The following is a 13,682-nucleotide window of genomic DNA, read 5'->3' as shown; positions in this document are numbered from 1 at the left end:
CTCTTCTTGAACACTGCTTGAAATTTAGGTAAGGTCTACAGAGCTGTACAAGACTAGAATCTAACTTAGACCCAGTATCGGAGAAAAGAGGATGATTGTTTTAATTAAATAAAAAATTAAAATTTTGGTGTCATTAAAAGTGGAATGGAGAAACTTCAGAAATCTCAAAAGATGCTCTGGTTAAAATGATTCTAATTGATTAAACGGCAACTTTGTCACTTGTAGAGAAAACAATCTGAAATAATAAGTGTAAAATATAAGTGTAAAACAACAGGACAAATGAGTGGTGCATGTACGTGCTGAAACTGCTTGAATTAATTCTGCAGTAAAGTGCTGGTAGCCCAAGTCTACAGCCCTGTTCTGAACATTTCAGTCCTCTCCCTGGAAATAGCAGTTTCTTTATATAGTGTGAATGAGATATAAAGAAAGACTTTCAAAGGCACTTCACCTCTCTGGTAAATGTGGGCCAGTTCCCAGCCCTGAATTATAGGTATATACAGTACAGGAGAATGCGGTTATCAATTTCCCTCGAGCGCCACGAGAGAGCTTTTGATCTTTGTGATCAGATTATCTTGTTAGTGGCTTTTGAGAAAGCAAGAGGAACAGATGATAGTCCACGAAGACCGATGCAGTGACCTTTTTCCACTTACCCTGCCTGTTCCAAGCCTGAACAGAATTTAAACGTGGGAAGGGAAAGGCCAAGCTGCTGTCAGGCAACGCAACTCTTCTGCTCCTCGGAAATTCTCGGTGTGATTTGCCGGGGCCGGTTGTCTGTTTGCCCTTGTGTTGCATTTTAACCTGGTTTCGTAAACAAACACAGCTTATATCATGTGCTGTGTCCCTGCCTGTCAGCCTTGCCACTCCCTCCACACCTTTTTAACCCTTTTGCCAATTTTAACCAAATTTAACAGATCCCGAGTTCTGTGGGTAGAGGAGAGAGACTCACTGGTAAAAGCACTGTACTGTGAGCTCAGTCTTTGTGAGCCATCAGAGAACCTCCTTGGGAAGCCACCAATGAAAAGGAAAACCACAGAAAAAAAGGCTTCAGTGGCTGCTGCTGCTGGCAGAAATATCTGTTCTTCTCTCTTCTTCCCTTTTTAAATAAAAATGACTTAGCAAAAACATTTCAGTCATGTGTCCTCAAATGTTACCATGAAACCCTGCAAGTACAACATCTGGAAAGAGAGAGTCTTTTCTTCTGTCAGATTCATGCAACGTGAAAGGCATTTGTCTGTTTCGTTACAACCCCATGCTTTCCCAAACAAAAAAAATCTGGGCCGGCCCTTCATGTGGAATAAATTGGAGCAGCTCCACAGAATTCAGTTTGCTGATTCACAGCAGCACAGGCTCCCATCCTTTCTTTTTCTGTACATATGTGTCACCTTCTAAATAATACAACACATTTAGAAATGCGACATTCAAGATTTCAGGGAAGTGTGGTGGCAGTGAGACAGTGTGATTGTTTTTAAATGTGAGTTTGGGTTGCAGTGTTATTAAAGCTGGTTAGCTTACGTAATAAGTAATTTGTGATTTAGCTCCCAACATCAGTACATGTTAAATGGATGACAAACATCATTATCCATCTTCTTACCATATTTTCCATATTTTTTTCCATATTGCATTTTAGTGCGCAGTTGCTGGGATTTAGTGTGGAGGAGACTAAACAGACCACTGCTTCTGTCATGTTTTAACATGAAACGTCAAATCCAAAGGCTGGGTCCATTGAGCACTACCAAATAATGAGAGCCCTTGATTGTTCACAAGTCTTTCCAATGAAATGTCAAACTTCTCATACTATGAAAATGATCTTCACCAACATAGAGCTTGAAAACAGATAATTATCCAAGAACACGAAACAGAATTAACATGCACTGGAGCATGTCATGAACATTTCCTCCAGCAAATAAAAAAAGGTAATTGCTGTCTGAATACAAAACAAGGAGAAAGGTTGGCTCTGTTCCTTAGACAATTTAGATTGGCCACTGTTTACTCGCTTAACCCATAAAAACACGCAGCATATCAGAAGGGTGCCATTCAAGGGCTGATGGAGTGCGACCAGCCTCCTGATTGCAGGTACTTCTCGTTTCACGCTTCCCAAGTCTGTTCAGAGAGAAGGTTCTTGGCTATTATTAGAAGTTCAAAACCTGATGAGTCGGAGCTCCTAGTTAAAGAGGACGTTTGTAAACCATGTTAAGCCCCAGCAATAATTAGTACATTTTTTTGAGCCATATTTTGACTTCAGGCACAGCTAAGAGGCTTCATTCTTAGCCTAGAGGAAAGAAAGGACATAATTTGGTATGTGGAAACAATTTTGCCATATAGAAATCAGACAAGTAAGGAAATAACACTCCTAATGGCTAATGGAAGTGGTTCTGGTTTGTGATTTTGATTTTACAAATCAGTTTTCTAATATTAGAAACTAGCAGAGTGTAGAGACACAGGATGGAAGTCTGGGAGAGGCCTCCTGAAATATCACACGTAGCTCATTGACATCACAGGCAAGTACTCACAAATCTGTTTAGCCAGGTCTTGCAAATACTCGAGAATTTTGCCTCCATCTGCCTCTTGGGAGGCTGATCCTGAAACACGTAGCTCTGATAGTTAAAAAGCTTGTTTTCCTGCTTTTTATTTCTATGCTAGTTTTATTCTCAGAGATCTCTCCACGTTTAAGGGGAAGGCTAAATACATTTATCAACAATAATGATATCCTTCCAGTCGTCTTTGTGCTAGGAAAAGTAAGCCGTGGTCTTTCAGAGAAGATGTCATTTTTTCTGGTCATTTTATTACCCCCCTGCAAAAGTTATCCCACTTGAAGCAACTTCTTTCCAGGTATGGAGGAAGAGCGTTGTAAGCAATGTTGAACAGGCTCATTTGTGAGCGCACAGGAGGCAGTGCTTGCCAGGCCTGGCATCGGGCCTTTGTATCTCAGCGTGGCAGAGACACCGTGTGCTCATCTCCCAGCCACTTGCCATCGCAGAGAACCAGGCCTTCTGGGCTGGTGCATTATCCTGATTATTACAAAAAGAAAGTGCAGCTCCCACTGGTGATGGCACCGTCATCCATCGCATGTCTTGAGATGTTGCGGCCCACATTTTTCTGGCGAGGGGCCACATGGCAAGAACTGGTGACACTGTCATTCCCAGTACATTGTTGCTACTCTCAGCAGCCCTCTGCCTCTGAAGCTGTTGTATCAAACAGCCATTGTCTCAAAAATGAACTCTTTTGAAGGGTCAAAGATTATTTGTAGGCAACCCTGCATACTCATCACCAATAATTAGAACATTTACCTTATGTTTTTATTACAATTGTTTACCTTTTTCTTTTTTTTTTTTTTACTTTAACAAGATGCAGAAAGTCTTAATATAACACCGACAGGTTTTTTAGCCATATGCTCTATTTACAGACTACATGTTGTACTGCAATTTAAAAAGCAGATTTTATTTTTGGAACAGACTACGCTAAGCTAACTGTCTAAAGGTGAAATTCGTGCTTGTGGCAGGGACTAAACCAAGGTATATGTCTAACTTTAGCACACTAGATATCAGGCCAGAAAAATCTTCTTTGGCACATCCCATAATACTGAAAAGACACAGCCCAACACTAAAGAGATGACATCAAGGCGGGTTGTCTGCTTGCCTCCTTGACCCACTGGACTTACTGAATTAAAATCAAATTGTGCTAATTCTCTTTATAAGGCTGTTGTGCTTGGTTAAAACAGATTATTAACTATAATAAGTCTTTTTTTATTATTATTGGTGCTTACTTTACATAATTCACAAATATTTTTTGGGTGACAGTTTACCCAAACTGGTATTATGAAGCTTTTGCTAATAGCGGTAAGATTCTGTGGGTGCACATTCTTGTTGCTTCTTCACAGGGTAATCAGTAAATATGAGAACATATGTAGCTTGTGGAATTTAATTCAATGAATATTAAGCTGATCATGGTGCTAGCACTCTTCTAGAACTAAACTCACCTTTAATAAGCAGTTGAAAAACAGAAACCATAAACATCAAAAATAGAAGCATTAATCCTGCTGTATAACAAGGTGAATCTCTAAAAGCCGTCTTAGATTCATGCTGAAATAATTCTATTGCATTTGTAATCAGCTGAGAGAGAAATAATTGCTTTTAGCTTCTCTTCTGTGGAGTATGGATCTGCAGTGGACTATATGGGAAGTCAGAGAGAAACAGCCAGATTTAGAGGAAAGGCATAGAGGGGAAATGAAAAATATTCAAAACTAAATGAAAGTGTGGATCCTTACGTATCTAGTGTTTCATCTGGCAATAAAAATATGAGGAAGAGGGTAACGAGTCAATCTGCATAAACTGGGAGAACAAAAAGTAATCACAGGTAAAGACAGACTTATGCAAATACAAAGCCTCAAGGACAGAGGATTGGAAAGTGTATGTAGAGAAGTTAGGTCTATAAGATTAGGAGGAAAATTACATGTAGGAAATAAAGGAATGGTTGCAGGAGTCTGCGGCAGAAACCGTAAGAACCTGAATCCATTGTAGAAATACAGATGCTGCTTGAGAAAGGAGTAATTTGGTGATATAATGGGGGGAAAAAAACCCAAACCAAATAAAAACACCAATTACTTCAGCTGTTTGGCTTGAAAAAGATGGATAACATCAGAAAGCAAGTCCTAACCTTCCCCAAAAATGTACAGTTCATACTGAAGATGCTCAGAAACACATTAGGAGAGTTGGTCAAATAATTAAAATCTTTTCAACAAAAGAATTCTAGAATGAAGCAGAATATGAAAAACAACAGGTAAAACACATTAGAAGTAGGTTTGTCATTCCCCCCATAAAATGTAATGATCCTAAGGAATCCTTAGGTCGGTCTGTTCCCACTGCTGGGTCTGGTGAGCCTGTTCTGCCAGGCCTCCGCCGTCCCTCCTGCGGAGACAAGGAGCAGCCCCGGGGCTGTGGGGACTGAGGCCGGGGTTCAGCACTTCCGCCTCCGCGCTTGTGGAGCTGGGGGCAGCGGGACAGGGAGCCAGGAGCAGGGGTGGCAGCTGCCTCAACGTTGGGGTGAGAGTTACAGTACTCAGAATTGCACTCATCATTCAAGTGTATATTCTGTGTCATCTTTGCAAGATAACCCCAATGACAAATTTGTGATATTTAACCAAAATCCGGCTCACAGGGAAACTACACTATAATGAATACATACAGAAGCAGAGATGCGTGCATAGTTAGAGGTTATGTAACCCTGGTATGGTTATTCTAGGCATGGGCCATTTTGACTATGGAAGTGCTTCCAGGCAACCTGAAAAACTTGGTGGTAAAACAAACCAAAAGAAACTAAAAAAAAAAAATTAAAAAAATATTATCATAAAGGAAAAAAGAGTTTTACAAAACGCTGCGTACAGCTTGAGTGGAGATACAGTGGGGCAGAGGAGGAGAGATGGCTGTCGGTCCCCTCTTTGTGGGCACACATTGTCCAAGAGTTGCGCTCTGCATCCTTCTGGCCAGCAGGTCGAGGGAGGTGATTCTCCCCCTCTACTCCGCTCTGCTGAGACCCCATCTGGAGTACTGTGTCCAGCTCTGGGGCCCTCAGCACAAGAATGACATGGACCTGTTGGAACAGGTCCAGCAGAGGGCCACAAAGATGCTCAGAGGGCTGGAGCACCTCTGCTATGAAGACAGGCTGAGAGAGCTGGGGTTGTTCAGCCTGGAGAAGAGAAGGCTCTGGGGAGACCTTACAGCAGCCCTCCAGTACCTAAGGGGGGCCTACAGGAAGGATGGGGAGGGACTTTTGATCAGGGAGTGTAGCGATAGGATGAGGGGTAATGGTTTCAAACTGAAAGAGGGGAGATTTGCATGAGATATTAGGAAGAAATTCTTTCCTGTGAGGGTGGTGAGGCACTGGAACAGGTTGCCCAGAGAAGCTGTGGCTGCCCCATCCCTGGAGGTGTTCAAGGCCAGGCTGGATGGGGCTTTGAGCAGCCTGGTCTAGTGGGAGGTGTCCCTGGCCAGGGCAGGGGGTTGGAACTAGATGGCCTTTAAGGTCCCTTCCAACCCAAACCATTCTATGATTCTGTGTGCTTGAAGAGAGCCTTCCCCCTTCAGTTCATAGATACAGGTATGCCGGGAGCATTGGCATAGAAAAGAGATACAAATGTCAGTGTAAGTAAATGTGAGGCACTTAGGCTAGAGAGAAAAACATAAAACAAAGGAATCTACCAATATTGGTCCAGTTCCCTAGTTGGAAAAGGTTTATTTGGAAGAGTTGTGAGTAAAGTTCTAAAACCATTGTCAGGCCTTAACCACATTGCATAAATTATGGATAGCTGTTCGGTTAAATTATTCTAATATTGTACAGGTGACTTGTAAAGCAAGCTGTGCTATGCAAAGATTATTGTAAGTATTTGAATAAATACAGCAGAAGGAAACCTTCCAGAGGTGTCAGTGGCTCCAAAAGGTTAGATGTCTGTTTTCTTTGGCTAAAAAAAAGGGTTTAAGAGTTGAGTGGTACTCGCTTTGTGAGTTGTACTACTTTCTGAAGAAACTAGAAGGGGATGATGCATTGGGCCTTTTGGATTTCTATGAAATACAGACAAAGGAAGAACAAACCAAAGAAAATGTCTGACAAAATTGGGTAATTTCATTCTACTTATTTATGCTGTAGTATATGAATGCTAGGTAAATGTGACAAGAAAAAGGCAAAAGCAACTGCCAAATGTTTTTAAAAAGGAGCTAAGAGCATATGTGGAGGAAAATTGACCATAAATGTTATCTCAAAGGAGAGGACCCACTTGGAATAAACATATATATATGGCAGTTATGTCTAAAATTTGTTATGTTGCTATTGTTTTGTGAAATGACAGAACATCTGCTCAGTCACAAGGCACCAGTAAAATGCAGCTTTATGCCTAAAGCAATATGTCAGTCCCTAACAAAAAATGTATATAATAGGCTAAAAACAAAGGCACATTGTCTTTTTCAGTTGTAGCAATTTCTGACCTAATAATGGTTGAGAAAGGATTTTTTATTTTTCTTTTTGAAAAAAATGAATGGAGGGATTGAGTCATTTATGACTCTTTCCGAGATTAGGCTTTGTACATTATTTGTGCGTAAGCTGGCAAAATGCTTTGTCTCTGCAAATCATATTTATGTGACTAAAGCAATTTTTAAAAGGCAACTGCTTATAAGTACCTTGAGGAAAGATCATGCTTAGCTTACAGTTTCTAAATGCAGTATGTAATCAGCCATTTTTTGATGGCTGTGAAAACACCATCAAGTAAGATACGTGTGCTCACATGACAAGTGGACAGAAGTCAGATTTCACCTCAGAGCTGTCTTTTCAGAGAGGAAGAGCTTTGACACTGAAATCTGTCATATAGAAAACTAATTAACAAGTCCCTCAGGAAATAATTATTGTATGGGATTTGTCTCTGAATATTCCAAGCACGCAACTTTTAAGTGACTTTATTCAAAAAGTGTATGCTTTTAGATTTTCATTGTTGTGTTCACTGACCTGAAAAGCCTGAAATGGTGGTGCAAAATATAATTTTAAAACCTATTTTCTGATGAAATGAGTTTATTGTCCTGCGGCTTGGAGTCATCCCCTCAGATATACATGCATATATGGCCCCTCAGAAAATAGCCTAATCAATGAAACGGATTGAAATAGGCACTTGTAGCAAATGGTTTTCATGGAGCTAAACAGTTACTATTTAATTGATGTGTGGAAGTATTCGACTGGAACATGCCTTCATAAAAAAACATGAGAATAAATTTATATCCTAACACGTGTGTGGTCAGAGTGAGAATTAGGGTTAGACTCATTGTAGAAAGCTCAGGGGTTGTGTGTCACGTACCCTTTGAAGCTTCAGAAGTCTGAAGGACTCTTTTATGTCACTGGGAATGCATGTGCTACATCATCAAGTATTAATAGGGGAGAAAGACAGCAACCATTCTCATACGACTTCTTTCTTCTCTGTAAAACCATACGTCAGCAGAACTTTTTTTTTTTAATGTCACTTAAGGTTGGCACCTTTGCTGGAACAAATAAAATGCATGAAGATAGTCATCTGTATCTGACTCAGAGCTGAATAGTAGTACGTGATTTTTACCTTTCAGCTGAATCAGATACAGATACTAAAGCTTTCTCACAGAAAGACTGTATAATTTCTCAAAAAACCCTTAGAGGTTTATGAACCTGATCCAAAGCATATTGCAGTTGGGAAAATTCCTGATTTGAGTCAGTTTTCAGTTGGGCTGTACAAATCTTATTGATCTATTTATATAACCTTTTCAAGAGTTAAAAAAACATTGTCTTTTAGATGTGCAAAAACTTGAGGATTTAGTTTTTAAGCTGTTAAGATTCCAGTATTTTCTGGAATCTTAAGCAGCAGCTATCTTCTGCTTTGTGAAGGTAAAGGTACAAGCTGCAGTGCCCAGCCTGAAATCCCTTGCGATTGTCCAACCAAGCATCAATTCTCAGCATCAAGACACTGCGCTCCCAGGCTGGAACTGTTGTGCAGAGTTGCCAGAGATGGCTGGATGGCATTATGCATCATCAGGCAGAGTATAAGTTAGCAAAATAAGGCTTATTTAAGAGTGGTTTGTAAGCAATAATAGAAATGACATTACTGACTCCAATCTCTGATCTCCACTGATAACTATGGGCGAGGGACTGTGTCTCTCTCTACAACCATCTGTGGGGAAGCTGAAAGTTTTAGGGGTTGGTGGCAGCAGCCACCATTGTGGCTTGTTCAGGCTTTTTGGCAGATCATGGCTGTCTCTTCAGAGGCCTTGAGCCTTTATATGACCTCCAGCTTCTGTTAGACACCTCTCAGTCCCCTTAGCCTCAAACCATTAAGGGCATTCCCCTTTCCACACTCATCTTCTGGACCTAGCAGAGCTTAATAAAAAGTGAAGGTTAATGTCTTTCATTATGATCTTCTAAAGCTCCACCATCTGAGTCCATCCTGAAGCAATCTGCGCTATTTCAGTGCAGTGACAGACCTTCAAGAAAGTTTTCTATGATTTGTGGAAAAGGGAGATGAAGAAATGCTGGCGTACACTTTGCTGTCGCTCTAAAACTTTAGAGATCACTTTAGTGATCTCACTAAAGTCATGTGGTGGTGGCCAAAGGACATGCGTTCTTTCAAAATCTGGAAAAGAGAAAGGTGCTAGATCACAAATCGCTATGCAGCGGTGACATAGAACTCTCAACAGGGCTGCATGGTGTGGGGGAAGCTCCTCACTAATGTGGCTACACTATTTCATCTCCCAGAATGGGTTTATTTTTAGGTAAACCGTTATCTCTGCACAAAGTTGGGCTCTGGTTCATCATTCTGGGTGAATGGTAGCCACAGATAGAAAATTCTTTGCTGGAGAAGTCATTGGAAAAGGTTGGGAAAGGGTATACAAGGTGAAAAAGTTTGGTAGGTTGCATCTGAGTTGACTTTAAGTTGTAATGTTGAGCATGTATATACGGGTTCTGTGTAAGGGGATGCCCCTCTCTCCTCGAAGGCCAAGAAAGAGCTGGGTAAATCTTCATTATTATGGACAGGAGATGCAGATCGGGGCTACGGCTCATTGCTTTTTGTAGTGAAGGCACTAAGAACCCAGAAGTTTGTAAAATGCTGCAGTGCACCATGTTGAAAAGCTAAGCTTTTTTCTTGGTCTTTGTCCAAGAAGGTGGTGTGCATTTGGTTCAAGTATTTACTTGCCTTGAGCCAGAGGTCAGGATTGAGCCATAAGCGCTGAATGAAATAAAATTTTTTAAAAGAAGGAGTACCTTAACAGGCAGCAAACATTTCTGCTTTGACTGGCAAACAGTCATTAAAACCCTTTATTAAATTTTGCATCTGTTCTGTTCACCACTTAGCCATTTCTTTTAATTCTGAAGGATTATAACTAAGAATGAATGAGTCTTCTCTAATATGGTCAGGACACAATAAATCTGTGAAAGAACTGAGTTATCCTTCTCCCTCATAGACAAATTTTTCCAGTTGTTTAACAAAATGTTGTTTTGTATTGCTGTGACATCAGTCTTTACGCCCGTGAATAATGAGACTCAACATTAAGCAACTCATTTATAAAAAACAGTCATGCAGTAATAATTAGGCAGTGTTCGGTGTGCTTCCCCACTAGAGTCCATACCCTCTCCTCCCACTTGCTGATCTTCCCACTGCAGTGAGAAGCTATTTGTGTCTTCAGAATGAGCAAACAGATCTTCTCGGTGAGAGGGTGAAAAATTTCCTGAGTTCTGCCATATAGAAGTTGGCATCTGTTGTTCTGTAGAACAGGATCTCTGCCGCACTGATCCAAGCATTTGTCAGCCCCAGAGTGGAGGGGGGCAGCTCACAGTATCTGAAGGAGGAGGAGACTATCACACAAAGCTTCCCACTCCAGAGAAATTGCTGCATCCGTCATCATCCTTTCAACCCAGTTAATACAGTTGTATTAGCCCCGTGCTCCAGTTCCTCCCCCAGCTCCCAGCCCACCTCCTTTTTAGTGTGAAATGTTTGAATCTTCAAAGTAGCTACATTTCAAAATACATTTTGCTCGGTACCAAGAATAATCACAGTCCTCTGGGATAAAACGGATCACAAAGCCTGAAAGAGATCTGCAGTACTTTGAGGGGAAGGTACTTGTGATGAAGAGTGTTGGATAGATCCTGAATCTGACTGGCTTTGAGAAGCATTACAAAGTCTTTCCATTTGGTTAAAATATTTTCACATAACTAGAGTAACAGGTCCTAATCGTGCTTCGTCATACCATACCAGCAGAGATAACACAAACAAAGTTTTCATAACTCCAAAAAGGAGACAGACAAGCCGCTACCTTTCAAACCAATGTTTATATGCACTGTAGGTTGAGCTTCAGCTACGTGAGAGAAGTGATCAGAAATACTGGCACAGCTATTTCCATCACTTCAAAGCCAAATCAACACCTCCCAATGTAATTTTCCAACAAGATTCAGGAAATAAATTGTTAGTCACTCACAAAATGAGGATGGGAAGTATGGGGAATGGTAACTTGATAGTAACCGGGGAAACTTAGCCAGGTTTTAACAAAATCCACTCTGAGTCGGGGTGTTATGAAGCTCGGGGTATTATTATGAAGCTGTCCCACCTTCTCTAATACTCTGAAGTGTCCTTTGCACAAGCAACCACACATACGAGCTGTTGAGGGGAGCGTGGCCACCGAGGAATGTGGAGCACCTTGGTTCTGAAATGTTGTACAAAATGGCACAGTTCCAACAGGAGAGGTGTTGTGTAGCTAAGGGAAGAGGTACTGCTCTCAGGCATGGGGCGCAGGTTCAAGTTTCTCCTGAATCGTCCTTCCTTGACGAATGCCTTGTAACAGAATGTATTTGGCTAAGCCAGTTACTTCATTTCTTCCCAAATAGTGCTGCTTCTGTTGTTCCCCGGATAGGCTGGGTTTAGATTCCCTGAAAATGAAATGGTATTTCTCTTTTTTTGTAACTACCAGTGAACTGAAAAATCATTTATTCCCACAGCGCTAACAGTAGGCAACCATTCATGGTGACAGAAGGAAGGAGAAAAAGTTATCTAAAGATCAAAAAGACAAGTTTGGGGAGTAAATATGTTGTTATAGAAAGTGTGACCTAGTATGACACATTTAGATTTATTTTAGAAAAGGCTTTCTTATTCTATACTCAGGCCAAGAAATGTACTTCAAGTGAAATTTAATGAACAACTTGCAGTTAATAGAGGCATCTTAAATTACACCATCTTCAAAATCATATCCAGGGGCCAAAGTTTCCAAGTGACCAAGCCCATAATGAAGAGTAGCGAATACCCTCAACTCTTCAAAGGTTGTCAAGTATATTGGGATCTTCAATTGTAAATAACCCAAAATAAGTACTCAGACAGCTGGCAGATTGTACCATCATTAACCAGTGATTTGCAAGAGGGACAGCTGCAGGACCAGAGCTCCCTGTGATGATATTGGTGTTTTCAATGAAAAGTTTGATGATATGTGTCCCTGGAGAAAATTCGATGGTATAGTCTGTTATTCCAAAATATTTGGATGTCACTTCCAGAAACAACCTCCAACTTGAGGAGCTGTACTTGAAAGTGAATGGAGAAAGTGTTTTTGCTTTATAAACCCAGTTTGATCACCAGAGGTAGGAACTGTGTAAATATGTTCTGACCGTTGTTGGTTTTTCGCTTCTTCCATTTTAGCTGGATGCTGAGAAGGCAAAATTAAAACTGGAAAGATGGGCTTCCCGAGATGCTGGCAGTGGGGGTGGAAGAAGTGAAGAGATGGAGTCAAGCGGAGATTGTGATGATGAGGATGGCTGTCAAGGGTCCGGCGACAGGATTCACACAGCAGGTAAATGCAGTTTCTATAGGCACATACAGAGTTTAGAAATTCATAAATGTCACAATTAGGTGGACAGACCTAAGACTTGCACTGCTTGAGTTACCGTCAAAATCCTACTAAATTCAAAGGATTTGAATCTTAATCTGTGAAGAGCTACAGTAAAAATAGACCGATACAGACAGTAACCCAATATAATTTAACACTCGGCATGCAGATAAAAGACTTAAATTTAGAGTGAATAATATCTTCAATGAAATCTAGATCACAGAAATACTGGGAGAATCATCCTAGATAATGTGGGCTCTTCAAATAAATACAAAATTAATGTCCTTATAGACTGTGCTAAGTGTTAACATAAATATTTATTTGTTGCAAAATGATACTAAAGGATGATCCAAACAGGGTTGGCTGAAAGTATATATTCTTGAAAAAACACATGAAGTATTGTTTTTTTCCTAGTGGTGAGCTGCTGGTTAAAGAAAATTTCTTGATAGTCTCAAATATGCATTCTGCAATAATTATTAATGAAATTACTTGGATAATATGTCATCAGATACAGAATCAGCATCAGAATCTAACTTAATTTCTACCAAAATACTGGCAATTTAATATGTAGCTAGGTTCTTATTATAGTAAGTCAATAAGAAGCAAGGTATTTCTAAATGCTTGATACTATTCATTTATCTTATCTGGAAGTTCTGATTCATTTGAGCTCTTCAAAATTTAACTGCTTTAATTACCATAGTGTGTGTAAATATAATGTGGTTTGGATGTGCAAGTATATGAAAAACAGGTATAATAGTGTTGAAAAATAATGCTCATTAAGATGGCTGGAACTCAGGTAAGTTTTAAACTGCTGCTTCATTCTGCTGAGATAAACAAGTGCCTCTTCCTTGTCCCTTTACCACTAAGTGGAGAGTGGGAAAAGGTACCCCATATTCAAGTCAGACTTTCAAACAAGCTGTGATTAGTCTGTGGTCAAGACTTCAGTTGTTCCTATTATGAATATTTGATCAGAAAAACTGAGCTTAAACATGTACTTTGAAATGTGTACAAAATGTTAGATTTACTTTGCAGTACCAGGTTATAAATACCTGAAATTTAATTTGTGTTGGTGAACTGTATGATCAAGATACATGAGGTATTATCCCATAGGGACAGCATTTTTTTTTATTATTAAGAAATTGCAACTAACAGATGAAGTAGAGATTTTCACCATCTACTCAGCAATGTTTTTGAACAGAAGAACTTTGATACAATGTTATTTTAAAACTATTTGCTTAATTTTTTAATTGTTGAATATAGCAATGAAAAGATTGCTAGATGTTTTGGGCCTTGGGGATTTGTGAGGGTCATACTTTAGTA

General features: G+C 40.1%; 1 protein-coding gene across 2 annotated transcripts in view; it reads left to right on the top strand.

The window, feature by feature from the left end:
• LOC141744590 (glypican-5-like) overlaps positions 1–13,682 on the top strand; it is a 387,960-nt gene that overhangs the window by 279,151 nt on the left and 95,127 nt on the right. For both annotated transcript variants that reach the window (XM_074590881.1, XM_074590879.1), the window contains one exon: positions 12,176–12,326. In XM_074590881.1, the coding sequence (XP_074446982.1) occupies positions 12,176–12,326 (151 nt within the window). The remainder of the gene's footprint in view (positions 1–12,175; positions 12,327–13,682) is intronic.

The sequence above is a fragment of the Larus michahellis genome, chromosome 6 (assembly GCF_964199755.1).
Source record: "Larus michahellis chromosome 6, bLarMic1.1, whole genome shotgun sequence".
Lineage (NCBI taxonomy): Eukaryota > Metazoa > Chordata > Aves > Charadriiformes > Laridae > Larus > Larus michahellis.
This window is presented reverse-complemented; position numbering and strand designations above follow the sequence as displayed.